The sequence below is a fragment of the Bemisia tabaci genome, chromosome 1, assembly GCF_918797505.1.
Source record: "Bemisia tabaci chromosome 1, PGI_BMITA_v3".
In the NCBI taxonomy this organism is placed as follows: Eukaryota; Metazoa; Arthropoda; class Insecta; order Hemiptera; family Aleyrodidae; genus Bemisia; species Bemisia tabaci.
Genome location: NC_092793.1, coordinates 77,288,855 through 77,310,002, shown reverse-complemented (window position 1 = coordinate 77,310,002; position 21,148 = coordinate 77,288,855). Strand labels below are relative to the sequence as shown.

At 41.3% G+C, this 21,148-nt stretch overlaps 1 protein-coding gene across 1 annotated transcript in view; it reads left to right on the top strand.

Annotated features, from left to right (window-relative positions):
• Window positions 1-21,148, top strand: part of LOC109043992 (cell adhesion molecule Dscam2) — a 168,404-nt gene that overhangs the window by 120,062 nt on the left and 27,194 nt on the right. The window contains 8 exon segments of the mRNA XM_019061421.2: window positions 5,511-5,825; window positions 6,613-6,730; window positions 9,160-9,361; window positions 14,497-14,740; window positions 15,378-15,554; window positions 16,608-16,727; window positions 17,739-17,810; window positions 17,813-18,013. Coding sequence (XP_018916966.2) covers window positions 5,511-5,825; window positions 6,613-6,730; window positions 9,160-9,361; window positions 14,497-14,740; window positions 15,378-15,554; window positions 16,608-16,727; window positions 17,739-17,810; window positions 17,813-18,013 — 1,449 coding nt within the window.

Sequence of the window (21,148 nt, the reverse complement as noted above, 5' to 3'; positions counted from 1 at the left end):
TCATGTAAAGGCGTTATTAAAGACGATGGGAACGTCCAATGAAGAGATGGCGGCATTGCGTTGACGAGAAGATGTTGCCCGACGACCTTTGGGGAGAAAAGCAAATGTGGCGTTTGGGAGACGCAGAGCACTAGAGTGATCGGAAGATTAAGATTACTTCATTTTACCTCTTCGTGTAGATGCCAGACGTTATTTTATTTTTTCTGAGACTTTTATTATTATTTCAAGAGCAGACTATATCAGTAAGAAAATTCCCATAAAATTTTGGTACGTTTTTAGGTACCATGAGTTCATCAAAATTCATTCATAAAAATGTGTAATGTGTTGAATTAAGAATGCTTTTGACCCTTCCAAATGATGAAAATACGCACTAGCAAAAAAAGTAGGACATAGCTTATCACCGACAAGTTATAACGCCATCTACCTCTCCTAGCAAATTTCAAAGAACTGGAATAAAATAAAGAGGAAAGTTGTTTAATGAGAAAACAAATTAAAATCGGTGGAGCTGCATTTAATTAGTGTTCAAAGCACAGTACAATGCGGGTGCAATTAATTTTTTCCTTATACATCCGTGTTCTTTTTATAAGTTTTTTCGTCACCCTTCTTTGTTTTTGTACCCTCGTTTCTTCAATCCTGTCTCAGACGCAGGAACTAGCTTCAGCACACTGCTCCAGGAATATTACAAAAGATTTCCGGACATCGGATGATCTCGCCCTTTATATTTCTTCCTTTTTTATTTTTTGATTACTGAATTTCGTTTTTCTCAACTTTCGTCATTCATCGAGTTTTATTTATTTCTCGTGAATAATTTCCAAGGATATATCTCAGTTTGCGGAGTATTGTGCTATAAAAATAATATTAAACTAAAAGTGGGAATAATATAGGTAATTTACTAAAATATTGGATCTCGTCGACGTGTAGAACAAATTTCAGAGAAGCATTGACAATGGATCTATTGCTTACAAGTGATGCAGATAAACAAATAAACTCTGGTAAAATCGCACGAAAAATTCAATAAGCACTCTAAAAAAGTCTTTAATTCACTCTTAAAAACACAACTTGCGTAGTCCTTGATAGGAGTTTTTAAATTTTCTGCGCCGCGCGCACTGTGCGGGGTGAGCCGAACGTGGGAGGGGGGGGGGGGCATTTGCTGATGTCGAGTGGCCACAGTGAATTTTGTGAAAATTGCTCTCCCATATTGAATTTTAACCAGTTTTAGCGTACAATTTGTGCGTCATTTGACAGTTGAAAATGGAAGAATTAAACCTCTCTTGGCGCAATTTTATTTTAACAAATGGACTATTCATTTCTGCAATGTAGGGTATTTGTAAAAAACGGACTCTTTCCCACGAAATTTCTATCCCTCCTATTTCACCCCTTTCCGCCCTCTTTACTTGTTTGGGCTCGAGGGGCCTGCCATCATACCTCGCCCCCGAATCCGCCACCGGTAGAGGGAAAGCAGATAAGCATAAATGGATGTACTTATGCTAAAAGGAACTAAGTTACTCTCAAATCCTATATGCACATGGTTCCTTTTAGCATAAATAATTCCAAATAATTTGAGACGGCTGAGAATATCCGCGGAAAATCAGTTTCATGGATAAAAAAACCTGTTTAAAACCTATAAAATCAATAAAATCTGTATGATATGTGATATACTTAGATTCCAAGTTATACCCTCGCAACTACCCGACTGATATAAATAGAACTGTCCCAGTTCTCGCACTCCCATTCACAATAAAAACTGAGAGCCGTAAGTTGAGGGCTGAACGTCGACTGTAAAGTTAGGAACTCATGAATCCGTCCGAGTCCTCAAAACGGAGTTTCTTAAAGATCGGGACTTGAGGGAACTGCGGCTCGAAGTGTGGGCTGATAAATTCCCACTCGCTCAAGTTTTCCCGGGTGTCCTCGTTAGAGAGCGGGGATCAGTGGCGTGGCGTGAATTGCGATGTATCGATTGTTATGCCACTTAAACCTATGGTAAAGAATCGATTATTTGGGTGTTCGCTGCGATCACCCTGTTTTCCGATCCTTTTCCATAGGTTTAAATGGCATAACAATCGATACATCGCAAATCACGCCACGCCACTGGCGAGGATCGAGCCGGGGTCGGGAGAAACAGCGTCTGACTTCCTTTACCGCCGCCGGAGAAGGTGTTTCCGAGCATCAAAAAACGAACGCCGGGGGAGCTGCACTGCCCGGGAGAAAGTTCGCGACGGACGGAATGCAGAATTTCACGCAAGATAAATTTCCCTACTCCTGCACCCGTGATAAATGGTCACTATCAATTTCGCCTATTCTCATTTTAATGGTGTGCCGAGGAGCCGTCCAATAGACGTCTTGAGGCTTTTCTGCGGCTCTTTTTTCCGCCCTCCCCCCCCCCCCCCTCGGGGGAGCAGAGCCTCGCTTCCCTCCCGCCGACCCCTTTGGCTGCTTCCCGCCTCTCGTTCCCCCTATCGCCTTTTTTCATCGTCAAACTTCATATCTCCGTTCGAATGTTATTAATCATTCGAGCGGTTTCGAAACGAAGACGTTTTAAGTACACTGGATTAGCTGGGATACTGGCTCTCCCGATTTGGGGGGCGTACTTAGTTGCCAGCATAAACTCGCGGAATCGCTCAGTGTTCCATATACAGCGAATGTTGCCGCCGCGTATTCTAATTTGTCGTATTTATGCCGAAAGGAACTTTGTGCATGATGCATATGCTAGTCGATGGTGAAATTAACATACCGCGTATCTCATTTATGGTGTTTAAAAATCTCCATTCCTATTTTATTTTTTTTGTAAGGAGACTAAATCAAAATCATCTCTCGAAGTTTTCCCAAATTTGCCTCACACAGGGTAGAAAAAATCAAGGGGATTTTCAAGAATTGGCGATAAGTAGTTCTCTGTTTAAAAAAAATAAAGTATGGCAGGAAGTCTACAACGTCGCAAACCAAGATGTGTGGTTTAGGAGTTTCACCATCGTAGTGTCACAACGATCAAATCGAGCTATCATATGGACAGGGTCAGACACCTTTTCTTCAAATATCAGCGGCCCACAGGTATTTGATAGAATGGGTGAGCTCTGATTAGCCAACTTATCTATTAAATATTCCACCAACTGCCTGCGGCCGCTGGCTCTGGTATCCGAGGGAAAAGTTTCTAACCTTTGTCTGTTTCATGGCTCGCTGTGATCGTGTGACACTAGTCTCTAAGTTTGCGAGGAACATAGTTCCTTTAAGCATAAATACGTCCGTAACTACTGTCTCTTAGAAGTACGAAAATGTAAGGGAAGAACGGTGCAGAATGGATTGTGCCATTGGAGGAGGTTGGACATGAAAATTTTCACCAAAGCTACAAATTTTGATGTTTATTCTGTAACAATATACATTTTAAGGGATGCTTCTTGTAACAACACGAGAAAATCAAAATATAACCTTTTTTGAAGTTTCCAAATCATGCCCGACCTCTCCCATTAACACGCCTCACTGTGTGACGGTAACATTTTGTCACTTGTCCTAATCGTTGAAAATTACAGAAAATATCTGCTAATAGATTTTAGATAGATTAGAAAACACAAGAAATGTGCCTATTTACGTGGAAAGTTTGATTAAAACTTAAGATTACATGCCTGCACTGAAGGGTAAAAAAGATCTCAATGATCACTAGATTTAAGTGCGATTCTTCTAAGAGAAGGGTCAAGCACCTATATTCCTCTGTCCCGTATACTAGTGGAATAATAATCATCGCTTTCATGAAGCCCAGACTCATCGGTCAAATTAACCAACAGCAATAGAACGGCGAATCATTAGAATCAGTGACGGCGGCACGGCGGGCGCATCACATCCTCCAGCGCGCATGCAAATCCCTAGCGCCTTCTAATCAGTGTGTATGCAACATGGACATCCGTCGAACACGAATAGTTGTATCAATGCAAGGCGTTAGTAAATAGCGTCGTCGCTTTGTGCATTGATTAACGCTCACGCTCAATGATCATGTATCTGAATCGTCATCAGAGCAAAATCTCAAATTTTGTTGGAAATTCATGAATCTAGGTCGGAATTACTTTCAATATCGGATTTTATCAATGATGAATGATGAGATATATTGATAAAAACTTGAAATGTGTCGAGGGTAGCATTATAATATGTGAACTGTCAAGCATATTCTCCGGCATACACTTGGAATAAGAGGTGAGAGAAGCAAAGGTAAAGGGAAAGGATAAAAAAAGAAGAGGAAGAGGAATAGTTAGAGGGAAAGGAAGAAGAATAAGATGAAAAGGACACAGAAAAAGATATTCCCTCGCTCAGTTGCTCTGCTTTCTTCTGTTTTCCCTGCCTTTTCTTCATGGACTTCTTTGTCTTATTTTTCTCCTTTTTTCTCTTTTCATTTTTTTTCTATTCACTTCCCTTTCCTTCTTCTATCGTCTCCTCGTCATTCTCAACTTCTTCTTCCTCTTCGTCCTCTCCTTCCTCTTCGTCCCCTCCTTCCACTTTGTCCTTTCCTTCCTCTTCTTCCTCTTCGTCCTCTCCTTCTTCTTCGTCCTCTCGTTCCTCAACTTCCTCTCTTTCCTCTTTTCCTTACCTTATCTTTCACTCTTTTCCCCCTCTCATTCTTCTTCTCCACCTCTTTCCTCCTCCTCTTCTTCTCCCATCCCCTCGTCATCCTCATCCTCTTCGTCCACGTCTTCCCCTTTTCCTCTTCTTTCTCAGCTTCTCTCTTCTCCTCATATCTTTTTTTCTCTCCGCCTTCTTCCAATTCCTAATGCTTCCTTATCAAACACATATAAGGAGTCAAACGATCCGAGTCCGTTGAAGTAGGATTAACACTCTTTTTTTTATTATTATTAATTAAATACATAGGGGACTACAAGTATACAGGTATTAACCCTAATGATTTTAACTGATTAATATACAATGTTGGTTGTAGGGTAGACCAGTCACCTGGCCCTAACTAAGTACATAAAGTACAGGTACTGTACATCGCGATTAAATTTATTTATGTTAATATTGTGTCGATGATTAACACGGAGGGTATGGATTCGATAGCCATAAATCGATCGAAAAATGAAAACGTGAATCGATCGACACCGATTCGATCGACAAATTATTAAAAACACCCGTGTTGATTCGATCGACATGAATGGATCAAAAAATGAAAACGTGAATCGATCGACGTGAATAAATCGACACCGATTCCGTCGACAAAATTCGATCGATTCACGGGCTTGTCGATCGACTCACGGATTTGTCGATCGATTCATGGATTTGTCGATCCACTCACGGGTTTGTCGATCCATTCATGGGTTTCTCGATCGATTTACGGGTTTGTCGATCGATTCACGTCGATCGATTCACGTTTTCATTTTTCGATCGATTCACGTTTTCATTTTTCGATCGATTCACGTTTTCATTTTTCGATCGATTCATGTCGATCGAATCTATACCCTCCGGTAACACGAATCAAATGTCAATGTGGCTCATCATAGAGGACTTGGAGTTGATGCGAGTATTGTGGTGTGTTGCAGACATCGCGAAGCCGTACCAAGTGCAGGTGCACGACGTCTTGGTGACGCGGGGGAACGTGGCGGTGCTGCGGTGCCTGACGCCCGGGATCGGCGGGAACCTGCTGCAGATCAACTGGTACAAAGACCTCTCGGCCGCCGGGGCCGGGGAGTCGATGATCATCCACCCCGGGAGCCGCTACACCATCACCGAGTCCGGCGCCCTCCACATCCGCGACACCGTCGAGGAAGACTCCTACTCGAAATTCTACTGCCGCGCCGTCCACAGACTCACCGGCGAGCAGAGCATCAGCTCCCCCGGACGCATCATTTTCTCAGGTATCATTCTCACATTCTTCGCCGCATATCAAATCATATCCATTATCCATTCTATGGAAGATAGTAGAAAAGCAAGGGGGGAAACGGGAAATAAGGCTAAAATACACATTTAAAAGAAACCGAGACGTCTCGACTTAAAACCGAGTTATTTTCAGTCGGAAATAAAAATAAAAATTCGAAAATGTCATAGTTTTTTAAAAAATTGTATGGTATAGGTATGATTAATAGAAATGTTGCATGTGTGAGAGATTTGCGATTTGACAATTGATTCTTTTGTAAAAGTTCGCGAGAAACACGATGGTGCCACTGGTTTTCTCTGAAATCAACTCCCAAGCTCAAAACACGCTCTCAAGTTGAGGCCAAAAAGGAGGGGATATCCCACGCTATCATGAGAGTCCACCTCTACATCAAGAAAAACTCTCCATGCAAATATAGGTAGCGAATACATTGACAGGGCTGCCATTTTATTTGGGGACTCTAAAACTGAAAACATGGCAACTCTGCTAATGTACTTGCTTCCTATCTTTGCATGGAGAGTTTGTCTTGATGTAAACGTGGGCTCTCAGGATAGCGTGGGATATCCCCTCCATTTCGGCCTCAATTTGAGAGTTTTTTTTTTGAGCTTGGAAATTAATTTCAGAGAAAACCAGTGGCACAATCGTGTTTCTCGCGAACTTTTACGTAAGAATCAATAGTCAAATCGCAAATTCCTCACACATTCAACATATCCATTAACCATAGGTAACAAAAAACACGGAAATTTGTAACCATGTGTGTTTAATTTCAGAAACGACGGCAGCGGAGCCGCCACGGATCGAATATTCGACGACAAACGTGCAAGCACGCTCGGGCTCATCTGCGGATCTCGTCTGCGTTGCCCAGGCCTTCCCCGCGCCGACATACCGGTAAGAATACCACTGGCAAGACGTGAATAATCGATTATTATCGATATTTCCCCATTCGAAGCTATTGTAAAGAATCGATTATTAGGATGTTCGCTGCGAACACCCTGCATATCGATCCTTTTCCACAGGTTTAAAAGGCAGATCTATCGATATATCGCAAGACACGACGCGCTGTGGAAGAATGCCCTCCCGCCCGCCGCATTCCCGCATTTCATCGTCTCGTTTCCAACATTCCTGATCAGGACGCCTCTGAATACAAAATAAAGCCACAATATGTTCGACACTTGCGCCGCAATCATTTATCTTCGTGGCTCTGCAGTGGCAGGGCCCGACGGTCCCGACATGAGCTCGGCTCCCACTTGTGCCAAACAAAAGGGACACGCCGCGTGCATTGGGATCCTTACATCCCTCCACGCTGCCTTGTGACCGTGCTCGTCCCTGGTATGATAGACTCGAGCATCTCAGTCTCACATGCGGAGTTTTGATCAAACACAAATCCGCAATAGTTAAGGACTCATGACGTACCGATGGCTTGAGGGCGGACCTCGTATCGCCGTTGCGATGTTTGAAAATGTCCGCTCCCATACCATTTTTCCTAGAAGAAACAAGCCAATTTCATAGCTTGAAGAGATAGAATTTGTTTTCCTACAGAGAAGAAAAGTCGAGAAATTCAAAAAATTTGGATGACTAGAGTTCTAAAGAAAAAGTGAAGTATGGCGGGAATGGGCCTGTTGCATGCAAGAGATACAGCCGTGCGAATAGACTTTTAAGAGGTTAAATGACACGAAAAAAACGATGGTCACATTAAAAAAGTCTGAAATACACTCCTTACTGCGCAATTTGCGTTGTTAGGAAAGCGCTTTTTCAAATTTCCCGCGTCTGGGGGCAGTTTTCTACCGGAAATAATTAACGGCAACTCGCGGCTATTTCCGGTCAACTAAAACTGACAACATAACCTAAAAGTCGGAACTCGTGATATCGTGAAATGAAATGTAGAAGGATTGCGTTGGATATTTAAAAGTTGATCGATTTGGTTACCGCATAAAGCGTATATGGACCACTATAAGAGATCACGTTGGGTTTGTAAACAAACTGAAGGAAAAATAACAACAACAACAACAACAACGACTCGGCATCTTCCGGAAATCACCAAGCCCGCCGTTTGCTCGTTTCCGGTGATTAGAAAACTGCCCCCAGAGGCGGGAAATTTGAGAAAGCGCGTTCGTAATAACGCAAATTGCCCAGTAAGGAGTGTATTTCAGACTTTTTTAATGTGACCATCGTAATTTTCGTGTCATTTAACCTCTTAAAAGTCTATTCGCACGGCTGTATCTCTTGCGTGCAACAGGCCTATTCTGCGACTACGCAAACGGAGGTACGTGATTTCACACTTTTGCCATCAATATGTACATGGAGAAAAAAAACTTCGTGCGTGGAGCCCGAAGTTGAGGTAATATGGATCTCTGAAGTTTTCAGATCACGTATATAAAAACTGGAGGTCCAGCTGCCGAAGTTCGAGTCAGACATCTGAAGTACTTTGATATATACCGAAGGGTTCGGGTCACATATCTGAAATACTCCGGTACATACCGAAGTGCATGCCTCGATGTCTGACCCAACTCGACCTCAAGTTTTCGGATGCGTGATCAGGAAACTTCAGAGATCCATATGACCTCAACTTCGGGTCCCATGCACGAAGTTTGTTTCTCCTTGTAGGACAGAGAGAGAGGGAGAGAGGGAGGGAGAGGGGGGAGAGGGGGGAGAGGGGGGAGAGGGGGGAGAGGGGGGAGAGGGGGGAGAGAGGGGGAGAGAGAGAGAGAGAGAAATAGAGAATTTCCATGCAAATTTTTTATTGCTTTATCTCAAAGTGCTTAAGGAGCTAATTTCACAGTATTTTCCGTATTTTTTTCTGTTATGGGAAATGGTGTGAAAATAGATTTAAAAGTGAGAAAATGCACCTCCTAGTGACGTCATCTGGCGGCATTCCCCATTTAAAGAAATGTATTTTAGCAGATTAGATCATTTTGTCATATCTTCTCTACTAATTGTTCAATTTAAGAACCAAGGGTATCCTCGTGTTCAGTTCACTCAGTCGTTTCCACTTAAACACGGAATTCATCAAATTTTAGACATTTGCAAATTCTTTATTTGTATAATAACGTTACAGAAAAGATATACGTTTCTCAGCTTTAAGCGTCGATATCATATAATAAACCATCCAATTACTGTTACTGCATGCAAAGTTGACTATCTCTTCTGATTTGGACGTATTTCTGCCAAACGGAGCCGTGTGCATTATGATGTGAGCCCTGTTATGCATGTATTCTTATGGGTCTCAGAACTCTTGTCTTAATGCACTTAGCTCCGTTTCGCAGAAATAAGTCTATTTGTCTTCAACTTTTATTCACATTTTGTTTGAACGATTCCAGGTGGTTTAAGCTCGTGGGTGACACTCCGCAAGAAATTAGAAGTGGCTCTGTTTTGGCGTCGGTTCTCTCGTTCACCCGTGTACAGACGAGCGATTCTGGTCGGTACGTTTGCGTGGCTAGTAACGTCATCGGAGAGGATCGCAGAGAACTCCAACTCCTTGTTCTCGTTCCGCTTTACACTTACATTCGACCGCAGTATCAGGTACGATAACCAGACGCATCTATGTCGAATAAGTCTATCTACATTTGAGGGATTTAGAGGACAGGGCGCATCACTGCAGTTTTTGAGAAAATTTAAATATCAATGATTTCAAGTAAAACTAATATTAATGCATATTCTGTGAAAAATTCTCTCCCAAATTCCAATTTTTAAACATCAAAAAGTCAGTTTAGACTTCATTTCTGCCATGAAGATCCATGTGATTTCGAAATTTCAAATATTTTCAAATATAATTTCAAATTTCGAAGACGAGAGAATAAATGCCTTTCGTTCCTATTCTTCTTCTTCATCATCCTCATCTTCCTCATCTAATCCTATTCATCTTCTTCTTATTATTCTCTTTTTCTCTTTTTCCTCCTCCTATTCTACTCCTCTTCTTGTTCCTACTCCTCTACTCCTCTTCTTTTCCTCCTCTATTTATTCCTCTTTTCCTTCTTCCTCTTACTCTCTCTCTATTCTTTTTTATATTTTATTTCTTCAGATTTTTAACGCATCCTCGTCAGGCATAAGCTAGAAATCTTACGATCCGAGTGTGTCAGATTAGATTTAATATTAAATTAAACCGGCGAAATTTTCTCCGGATTTCGACTGAAATTCCTCTGGACACTGCGAGTGCCGCTCCTGCTTCCGTTAACGATAAACTCGTTGTCAAGGACGTAAATGCGGTATCGCTCTCGCAGCAGTTGGAGCAACTACTGCCAAGGGAACTGAGTTTTACTCATGCATTAGGACGCAACACCATTATTCGTCGCTCCTCTGACGTAAGAGCATATCTTAATTTCAACGTAAGCCCTGTTTCCCGTATACCTCTACGCTTTCCAAGGCTCATACGGAAAAAGAGATACGCCCTAACGTCAGAGGAGCGGCGTATTTAGGAGTGCATCGCTGAGTAATCAGGAGCGAGGATTCCTGAGAGTGTGAACCGCACCGTAAATCGCGTCGTAAACTAACGTAATTTGGTCTCAGGTACCGCCTCACGGGAGAGCTACCTATACATCCAGTTCCAGTACACACTCAGCGTTTCAGCCACTCCGTGTGAGTGCATTCGCTACTCGGCTCTTCTAACTCCATTCCTGAGAACCTAACGCATATATTTGGATTGTCTGCCCACCTGTGTTGTGGATCGGTTATGGAAATTACTGGCGATTCTGCAAGTTAGCAACACTGTATTCGTTTCAATCGAACTAGAGTCCCTTTATACCCAGAGTTAAGACAACTCACTTTTGGTTGGGCCAGGGTAGGCTGAAAGTGGCCTAAAAAAAAAATCCAATTCTGATTGGTTCTCGCTCATGGAGGCCGAAACGAGTGCACCAAGATGGCGGTACCTTAAATGTGAACAAGAATGATGCAAATATTACCTAATTGTGGTTTATCAAGAGTAAATTGTTATTGCCATCGGTCCAAAATGAAAATAGATTAAGATATTATTCACAAACCAATCTCATTTTCTTTTTAATTGATCAATTTGTTGATGTTGTTGTTTTTGTGTGACAGACATCGCAGGATTCCTGATCCTTATCTCTCAATATCGTTCGTTTGGGTGCACTCATTTCGGCCTCCATGGCCAGCCAAGGCCGGCTGCCAGTCAGCTGATAATCGAGTTGTCTTAACTCTGGGTAAAGGGACTCTAATCGAACGAACATACATGATCGATTTTAGATGAGGCAGCAATAACTGGTTTTCTCCATTGATATAGTACACTTTACCAGAGTGCTTTTCTAGTACTTTTCATAGTATGAAAACTATAGGAACAACCGTTAGAACACTTCTGTGAATATGGAAACCAATGGTACACACGGTGTTTCTAAATTGAGCCGGATATTGTAGTTCCCAATTTAAAAATGCTGTCCAGGTATCAGCAGGCGAAAAATGTCGGCGGCGTCGACTTTCTCAAAATTGGATGAATTGAATCCAAAAAGAGATGGAAAGGTGAAAGGTCTTAGAAAATGTATATACCTTGACGGGGTTCAGTAGCAATTATTTGTCGTAGAGCGCCCAATTTTTTTCATCAGTTTCGTGAGAATAATCCAGCAGAGTGTGCAAACGTTTCAAAATCATGAGTGGGATACCGCAAACTTCGAGAGTTTAAATATTAAAGCCTGACACAAAGCAGAGCAGCGTGCGGCCAGCGCGAAGCGAAACGCGCACTGGCACGGCGCCTACAAACCTAAGGGGATACTTCACGCATTGCGCAATGCTTGAAGTATCCCTGTTAGGTTTGTAGGCGCCAATGCGCGTATCGCGCTGGCCGCCGGCGCCCGCCAGCCGCACCGTACCACGGCTCCTCAAGCAACTATTTCACATCATAGGTGTTGCACAGTATCATACAAAATTGAAGGCGCTTCAACATGTTAAGAAAAACAGGCATCCTTTAATACGAAGCTTTCGTCGCAAAATAAATCAAAATGCTGAGACACACAAAAAAGATAGCGGTAGTTCAAAAACTCACCAAGTCCTAGCATCAGTATTTAAAAGCGTTTAGCATATTTTTTTGAATTTTATTTTAAAAAAAAGTGACTCAATTTTTGCAGTAACACTTTTGAGTATGTCGTCAAGAGGAGTTTATTTTGAAACAAGAATACAGGGTGTCTCACGAAAAAGGAGCCACCTTGAATATCTGGCGAACGGGTTGGAATTTCGAAAAACGGTAAAAGACGTGTTCGTTTATATCGAGGGGGACACCTTTTGGCGTATTTGACATTTTCTCAAACCGCGGGGGGGGGCGCGGGGCGGGGGGTGCCCCCCCCGTAAATCGAAATTTTCAAATGGCACCCCTACTTTTTTATTTCAGAAATCAATTCTACGCAAAAAAACAAGCCACCCTATCCAAACCGGATGTAAATCGGACAATTTTTCAGCGATTGGCAGAGGTTCAAACATTTTTTTCATGCTCTTTTCAAAAATTCCCTACGCTCAATGGAATTGCCGTATCAAACCAAACTCTCCGCCAAAAAAATTCTTAAACATTGCACTTTCAATTAAAAATAAGAAAAAGAAAGGATAAACCCCCAAAAAACCAAAAAAAAAAAAAAAAAAAAAAAAAAAAAAAAAAAAAAAAATCTGTACTTGAAAACTTGAGCACGCGGAGCCCTTTTTTGCGATATTGAAATGCGTTTGACCGAACATATCCGAGGGGCGCTCATCGGGAGGGAGTGGTAAGTGTTTGACACGAATTATTATTTTTGTTTCTGAAGCATAAGGAACCATGTCCGTGAAGAAACAGCTAAGTAGAAATACAAATGAATTACCTTTTTTTAAGTGAGTTTCAATGATTTGAGCTGGACCTTGATACTTCTGAGGACGCTACTTTTCTGCGGTGCGTGGCAATTTTCCGAAGTTCATTTTGGATGACCCACCCCCCCGACCCTTGGTGTCATTCTCAATTCATCTCCTTGAGATTAGAAGAAAAGATGCACCGATTCTGATAACTGATGTGATGAACTACTGATAAGATCTATGCACGTGCAGCAAATCAGAGTGTAAGTGTCAGCGTATCTTATCGTCAGTGTGAAACAAGTGGCAGTGTAGGGAAAGAAACTCTCCGATCATTCTTCGTGGGTCATCCAAAATGAACTTCGGAAAATTGCCACGCACCGCAGAAAAGTAGCGTCCTCAGAAGTATCAAGGTCCAGCTCAAATCATTGAAACTCACTTAAAAAAAGGTAATTCATTTGTATTTCTACTTAGCTGTTTCTTCACGGACATGGTTCCTTATGCTTCAGAAACAAAAATAATAATTCGTGTCAAACACTTACCACTCCCTCCCGATGAGCGCCCCTCGGATATGTTCGGTCAAACGCATTTCAATATCGCAAAAAAGGGCTCCGCGTGCTCAAGTTTTCAAGTACAGATTTTTTTTTTTTTTTTTTTTTTTTTTTTTTTTTTTTTTTTTTTTTTTTGGTTTTTTGGGGGTTTATCCTTTCTTTTTCTTATTTTTAATTGAAAGTGCAATGTTTAAGAATTTTTTTGGCGGAGAGTTTGGTTTGATACGGCAATTCCATTGAGCGTAGGGAATTTTTGAAAAGAGCATGAAAAAAATGTTTGAACCTCTGCCAATCGCTGAAAAATTGTCCGATTTACATCCGGTTTGGATAGGGTGGCTTGTTTTTTTGCGTAGAATTGATTTCTGAAATAAAAAAGTAGGGGTGCCATTTGAAAATTTCGATTTACGGGGGGGGCACCCCCCGCCCCGCGCCCCCCCCGCGGTTTGAGAAAATGTCAAATACGCCAAAAGGTGTCCCCCTCGATATAAACGAACACGTCTTTTACCGTTTTTCGAAATTCCAACCCGTTCGCCAGATATTCAAGGTGGCTCCTTTTTCGTGAGACACCCTGTATAATAGCTGAATGAAAGCGGGTTCTGCATGATGAAAGTGACTATTCTTTTTTATAAGCATATTATTCTCTTCTTTAAACAAAGCATTATTTCCTTTATTGATTCTTAAGGAAATCTTTTCGGCGGTAAATTTGAGCATCTTTCTGCTTGAATCAAATCTATCTTTCCTCTGATGAAGTTCAAAAATCATGCTAAACGTTTTTGAATACGGATAATGTGACGTGGTAAGTTTTCTGACCAGCGCTCCTTTTTTATTGTCGTCACTCGATCTAATTTGCGAGGGAGCATCGTGCTTTTGAAAGATGCATTCAATCATGATACGTTGGTGTCCCTTTAATCTCGTATGATACCTAGCAACACCTCCGTGACAAAATAGTAGCTGAAGCGCCGCGACACGCCGATACCGTCGCGTCGCGAGGTTATCGCACACAAGAAAGATCGAATAGACTTGAGCTGAGGCAAATCAAAAGGCTTATCCGGCTCAGGTATATAACAAGATGGGATTTTTTTGAAAGAGTAGCCTTACCCTATTACATCACCTCAAATGGATTACATTTTTCGATTAGGAGCTACAATTTTAGACTCATCCGTAAAAACACTTAATGCACACAGAAAAACTGATGCTATATACTTTTTTTATAAACATAGCCAGGAATAGTTCAAAATTTCAAAATGTAGTGTACAAATGGTCAGTGCGGGATCTCTGAGACACATTGTCTCTGATCCTACGTTGAGACACTTTCCGTGTGATCTTCATTAAATGGAATGCATTTGACCGAAGGCTGTGGACGCTGGATCAGGCGCGAGTTTCAACTGCTCGGTGGAGGGTGGGTTTCCAGGGAGCCCACGGAAGATCGACTGGCTGAGGGATGCGCGTCCCCTCATCGGAGGCCAAACCTCGAAAATCCACGGAGGAGAGGTCCTCGTCCTTAAATCCGTCAGCAAAGGAGACCAAGGAATGTACCAATGCCTCGCCTGGAGCGCAGATGAAAATGCCCTTGCAACAGCTGAACTCTCTCTTCGAGGTAAGAAACTGTCTTTCGAAAATCCATTTAGGCACTATAGCTCAGAATAGGGCCTGGCAAAGAAAAAATTGCGAGGTAGCCAATTTTTGTTTTTTTGGGTTCAGTTAGATCCTCGATGCCCCCCCCCCCCCAAAAAAAAGACCCCAAGATTTGGAGGTGAGCTTTCCGATTTGGGATGGGAGGGGGAGGGGTTAAAATGGCCCCAAAAATCGGTTTTTTCCGAGTATCTCGAGATAGCGCAGAATACAGTAAACACGCCACAAGATCGATTTTACCTCTGACAAAATTTCTGACTTCGATAATGTTCATTTTTTTTAAAAAAAAAAAATAAACCCCCACTTCCCCGATTTCCCCCGAAAACCCCGATTTTTCTACTAAGGATGACCCTTAAATGTCTTTTCTTGTATACAACGCGAAGGCGGCAAATTTTTCCGAAAACAGAACTGTGATGGTGCTTTACCCTATTAAATTTTCAAGATAAATTGTCTTAACATTTTGTTTTGTGGAACGCTCAGGAATGCGCATCTCCAAAATGAGCAAATTAAACACTTTCCTGCGTGGTTAATGCCACTCTCAACTTATTTGCACGAGCATGATGAGAGAGTTTACGGTGATATTGGGTGCTGAAATGTTGCAGCAACGTTGCCGGAACTGCACGAGACATTCATCGAACAGATAATTCAGCCGGGGCAATTCATCTCTCTCCATTGTTCCGCGTCGAGCAATCCATCTCCAAGATTTTTCTGGCTGCTCAATGGCGCGATTTTACAGCCCAGAGATGGATACATCATCGGAAGTTACCTCCAATCAAACGGTAAAATTATCTCACTTGAATTCCATTTTTCTTTTCAAGCATCATCCCTTGAATAGGAATTGATTGCCGGAGGAGAAAGCATCAGTTTTGATCTGTGATGCTTTTTTGTGCCGAAGAGTTCTAGTGTGCTGAAGAAGAACGCCGTATGAACACGCAGGCGTTGTCAAATTTATACTTACTGAAAACATTTTAAACTTATTAAATAATTTACGCATATTTTTCTCTCATAGTTCACAAATTGTTTTCCACAATTTCATCTATGGCTATATGAAAATATGGCAAAAAAGTGAAAATAACTTTTCTTTATACTAATTATTTTTCCAGCGATCTTTGGCAACGTTCGAAAGTTTCTACAACGACTTTCTTTTATACAGCAGAGTGGAGTCCCTCACATTTTACATGATTTACCTAAACCGCCCTCGCAATGATTTTGAGCTCAAAAAAAATACAAAAAAATACTCACACTCACACAACAATGTATTCTTCGATTATAAATGAAGAATGTTAAAGACAGAAATTTGTTCTCCGGTCGTGATTGAGTAATGTCATAGGTACGCTATTTGGGTATCAAGTAAGATGAAAGCCGATGATTTTAGTAAGTTGAAGTTGTAAAAAAGAGAATTTCATCACGACAGTGGTACGATTTTAAAAGTGACTTTTAACAAAGGCAATGCAATTTGGTAATCTTTTTACCACAGAGAAATAGCTGCAATTTGACGGACAGTTGTACAATATGGGACATTAGCCACGTAAAAATTAAAAATGTGCCTATTATGCTGCTGCTTGGAGCACAGGAAATATAGCATCCTTTAATTTCTCCCGCAATATATTACTCTTCTCTTATGCAGTCTCCTACGTTATGTATATAGATTTGTGTGTTTTTTGGAGGTTCTGGAGCTCTGTCTTGTGACCAAATAAAAGAAAATGCAGCAATGTCATGAGAAAACAAATTTCAGGGTTTTTTAAATCTAATTTTATTGGGCCAAAGACAACTTGTGCTTTACAATACTCGTCGCGTCGATTTTTATAACGAATTTTCACATGAACTTTCAGGGGACGTTATCAGTCATCTAAACATCACAAGTGCTCGAGTTCATCATGGTGGAATGTACACGTGTCTTGTGAAGAACATGCTCGGATCTGCGCAACATTCTGCAGCTCTTCACGTATATGGTACGTACTCATGAAATAATAAAAAGTACGTAATTAGATGGGGCTTAGTAGTGAAATGGAAAACCTAGAGAAAAATGACAAGAAACTCTCCTAAATTTTAGTGTTTTTGCATTCACTGATAAATCACTCGTTTTGGTAAATGGTCAGTGTTCGATTGAAGCGCGTTTGTTAAATTTTGAGCGGAATGCAAACATTTTTATATTTGTAGGTGAGGCCCAGACTCATCAGTCAAACCAACATCATGGATAAGAAACGGCGCTGGCGCATCGCGTCCTCCCGCGCGCATGCAAAGTCCGAACGCCTTCAAATGATTGTGTATGCAACATGGACATCCGCCGAACACGTATAGTTGTATCAAGGCGTTAAGAAAGAAAGTCGTCTCGTAGTAATGCATCTGTGAGCTGTAGTTAAAGCTCAACAATTATGCAGCTGAGTCAATATCACAGTAAAATTTTAAACTTTGCTTGAAGGCTAGAGTTCACTTGAACATAACTGTCAATGTGTCCATCCAACTGACAAGAAAAAATATATTTTTAAAATATGATCCCCGTTAAAATGAAGATTTTGTAATTGTGTTTTTTGGTGTTACCTGCTAAAGGAAAAGGTAAAGAAGATACCTCAAGTCTGCAAATGTATTCATTTAGTGTATTTTGAGTCTTTGAATAAAAAATGACCCTCGAGTATTTTCATGAACGTCCGTTTTTTAGATAAATCCATTTTCTATAGAATGACTTTTTACAAAAACTTTCTTACTTACTACTTACTTTTTGCTTTTTCCCTCTGTATCGAGATTTTCAGCTTTATACTGAATTTTCAACGCAAGTCTGGGACATTTCTTCGCCTTTCTTACATAAGGGCGTAACTACAATCAGCAATGAACCCTGTCGTCCATCCAATTGAATGCTTTCCCGGCTCATCTTAGTATGTAGTTACGCCCTTTTGTCAGCCGGACGACGATTTATATCGTATTTTTCGTAGCACCGTGTTCTTAGAATGATTTTATCGTCTCAGGCCCACCAACTCCGCGAGCCCCCCAAAACGTGACGGCCGTGTACGGAATGGACGTCTATCTGCAGTGTCCGGTGGCGGGTTTCCGGTGTCCTCGACCGTGTGGCAGAAAAATGGGGCCACCCTCCCGATTCACTTCCGCCAGAATATTTTCAGCAACGGGACGCTCCTCATTAAAAGCGTCCAGGGGGACGCCAACGACCGAGGCGAGTTCACCTGCACCGTCGCAAACCTCCAAGGCCAAGTCGCCACCAGCAAAGTCCACCTCCAAGTCATGAGTGAGTCCGCATTTCATTTTACCCCACTTTTTTTTGTAAATATAAATGTAGTTTGTACAAGTAACACTTTTAGATGAAACTTTATCTTTAAAAAGCTCAAATGTAACTTATAAGATAAGACATATATTATAATTCAACTTATAAACATACTGCCTCTGACTATTGAGGAGGGAAAACTATAACAAATCTACTTCCGAGTAGAAATATCTTCTTATTTTAATTGTTTCTTCCTTTTTTTCTTTTACCCCACATGTCCATTATTGATGGAATTTGACAACCTCAGTACACATGTTATTGGAAACTTTTAAATTTTTTTTATACAACCTATCAGCGATTAAATAAATCATATCAGGTGCGAATTAAAGTGAAATAAGTGCGTGAATTAGTGTCAACAAGTGAAATGAAAAGGTGCTTTGCAAGTGGTAGATGGAAATATAGGTTGTCAAATTTCCTCGATATCAATCACTCCGTGTTTTTTCTCACACTATTTCTTCCCTCAAAATGTTGACTTTTTCGAAGTTTTTTCTTCATGAGGGAAAACTTGTTACGAATTGTAGCATCATATCAATGCATCAATATGCATGTTTTTTTTCTCGTTCAGGAAGCGTAACATTCCTCCATGGCAAGAATTTACAAATTCGTATTAGAAGTGACGAGAAATAAGTAAAACTGCATGTTCCTCCATAACACGATGTTACGAATTCGTAAGAAGTAGAAAAACACTTAATGATGAAGTAGGGAGTACACCTCCTGACCAATACGATAAGAATTTCAACAATTGAAATCACAATTTTTGAAAAGTATGGCTCATACACCATCAGTTTTTCATTCAAAGCCCACCGAGTTGTGACACCCATTAAAATCGGGCCCCAAAAATGCACTGCCTCAACTATACTCTGTTTAGTATCCCCCGTAAACAATGAGTGCTTTTGTTCCATAAATTGAAACAAACTCAAACGGTTATGCCGTACTGTGAAAATATTTCTTCATAACCTCTCTAGTTAGGTAGTCCTAACATTACTTTTGATTTTGTCTTTGAGGAAAGGCTATGTGCTGTGTATTTTCCATCCACATATCCCAGTTTACCAAAGCCCGATTCAATTTCGAGTGTTTCGGACCGAAGGACCCTTTTTCTGAAACGATCACACATAATATTCGAGAGGAATAAACGTTTTTCAAATGCTCTGCTTCACACGCCAGGAATTCCTGTGGAAGGATAATCCCTGAAGGCTAGGTGGTTATTTTCTCAAGTGTTCCGCTCAGTAGACGTCAGATACATGATCGGTAATTGCCCCCTTCGGCGAAATCTAATTCCGGGCGAGGAATCGAATCTCAAACTATTAAATCAAATCAGAGGGTGGAGGACAGTGCCGTAACGAGCTTTGCGATAAATCGATTGCTCTACCATTTAAACCTATGGAAAAGGATCGATAAATAGGGTGTTGGCAACGAGCACCTCAAGAATCGATTCTTTCACTATAGCTTCAAATGGGAAAATATCGATAATCGATCATTCATGTTTCACCACTGAGTAGAGGACTCTTTAAAAGTCAGCCGAGCGCGCAATTGATCGAATTAATTCGAGGAGTCGTTGTCCAATCGGTGGAAAGTCCCATCAAGTTAGCGTTCAAAATTATGGAATAACCTGAAAGACTGACAACGATTTTCGAGGAAGTGGATTTTATAGAGAAATTTCACCGGTGAGAACGAACAGTAATCGGACGCAGTGACCGAGGCAAAAAAAGCGATGGTTTTGTTCTTGTGCTCCTAGATTTTCCCCTCGTAATAGAATTGACCCCTCGAGGTACCTGCGAAAGCACACAACCATCCGAATCGATAGATTTTCTGCGTTTTTTACAAAATAAACAGCGCGGGGAATCTGCGAGATACAGAATTAGACGTGCACAGCATCATTTTGTTGCAATTTATTTTTTTCTTCTCCTCGCTTTGTTGTTACCTTTTGTGTTTGAGCCAAAAACCAATTCAATTTTTCGAGGAACGAGATGAGTTATTGGTACATGGAAATGTGTGTTTTAACAAATACAGGTGAATGGAAACATTTTCTTCCAGACTTTTTGTGCTCATTCCAACAGAGTGCTCCGTCCAGAGATTATATCGGTGACCAAATTGCGAAACCACGTATCTCCGTTAGGGACGTTACAGACCTTCTGTAATACTTTGTTTTTTCATTGGAAAACTACTCAACGTAATTTCTTGAAAACCTCCTTGATTTTTTCTCTGAGTAGCAAAAGATTCCGTTGAAATTTCAAGCTATATAGTTGACTTGTCGATATTAGATCCAAGCAGTTAGTCTGGCATGGACATGTGCGAAGGATGGCAGACGATCGGTTGCCCAAGCAGGTTTTCGATTGGATCCCTCCCGGAAGGCGACGGCGTGGACGTCCTGTGAAAGGTTGGCGACAAGGAGTAGAGGAGGAGATCAGAAGGTGCCAATTGCCTGATGATATCTGGGAGGGTAGAGGGCAATGGCGATTGGGCGTCGTAGAGCGCGAGGCTGCGCTGTGAAAGTGTATGCGTGTATTTGACTTGTTTCTCTTTAAAAAATAAATAGCAGCAAATATTTTGAAACACCGCAAAAGAGATACGTGGTTTTTCACTTTGGCTTCAATTTATTTTAGAGACCCCCATAATACCATGTTTCTGACAGTGTAAAAGTTACTTTTGAAAGTCAACGCTCAGATTGATACAATGATGATTGATGATCAAAGAGTTGAGCGGTTGGTTTAGCAATCGTAACCTGCCTACTTACATAAGAACCGGTCTCACCACGCTCCCTGCCGCTCTGTGACGCACAACCGGCATAGTGCCCTGTCCTCCCACAGTCCTAGGGCAGTTGGCATTCCCTCATCTCTTTTAAGGGGGTATACTGTGCACATTTGAAACTTGTTTATTTACATATCTAGAAGAATAACACGTCGACTGTTGTTAGACCACCGCACTTGATGATATTCTATAGAAACAGGTTTCGAGCGGGTTGCATACCCTGAACCTGAAAGGGGCTAAAACCTGCAAAAATGAACCTTGCTTCGGTGCCATTTTTCTTAGGCTCTAATCTTCCGATTTTTTTTTTTTCTTTTTTTTCCTTTTTGACGGAAACACTCGGGACATGTTCCT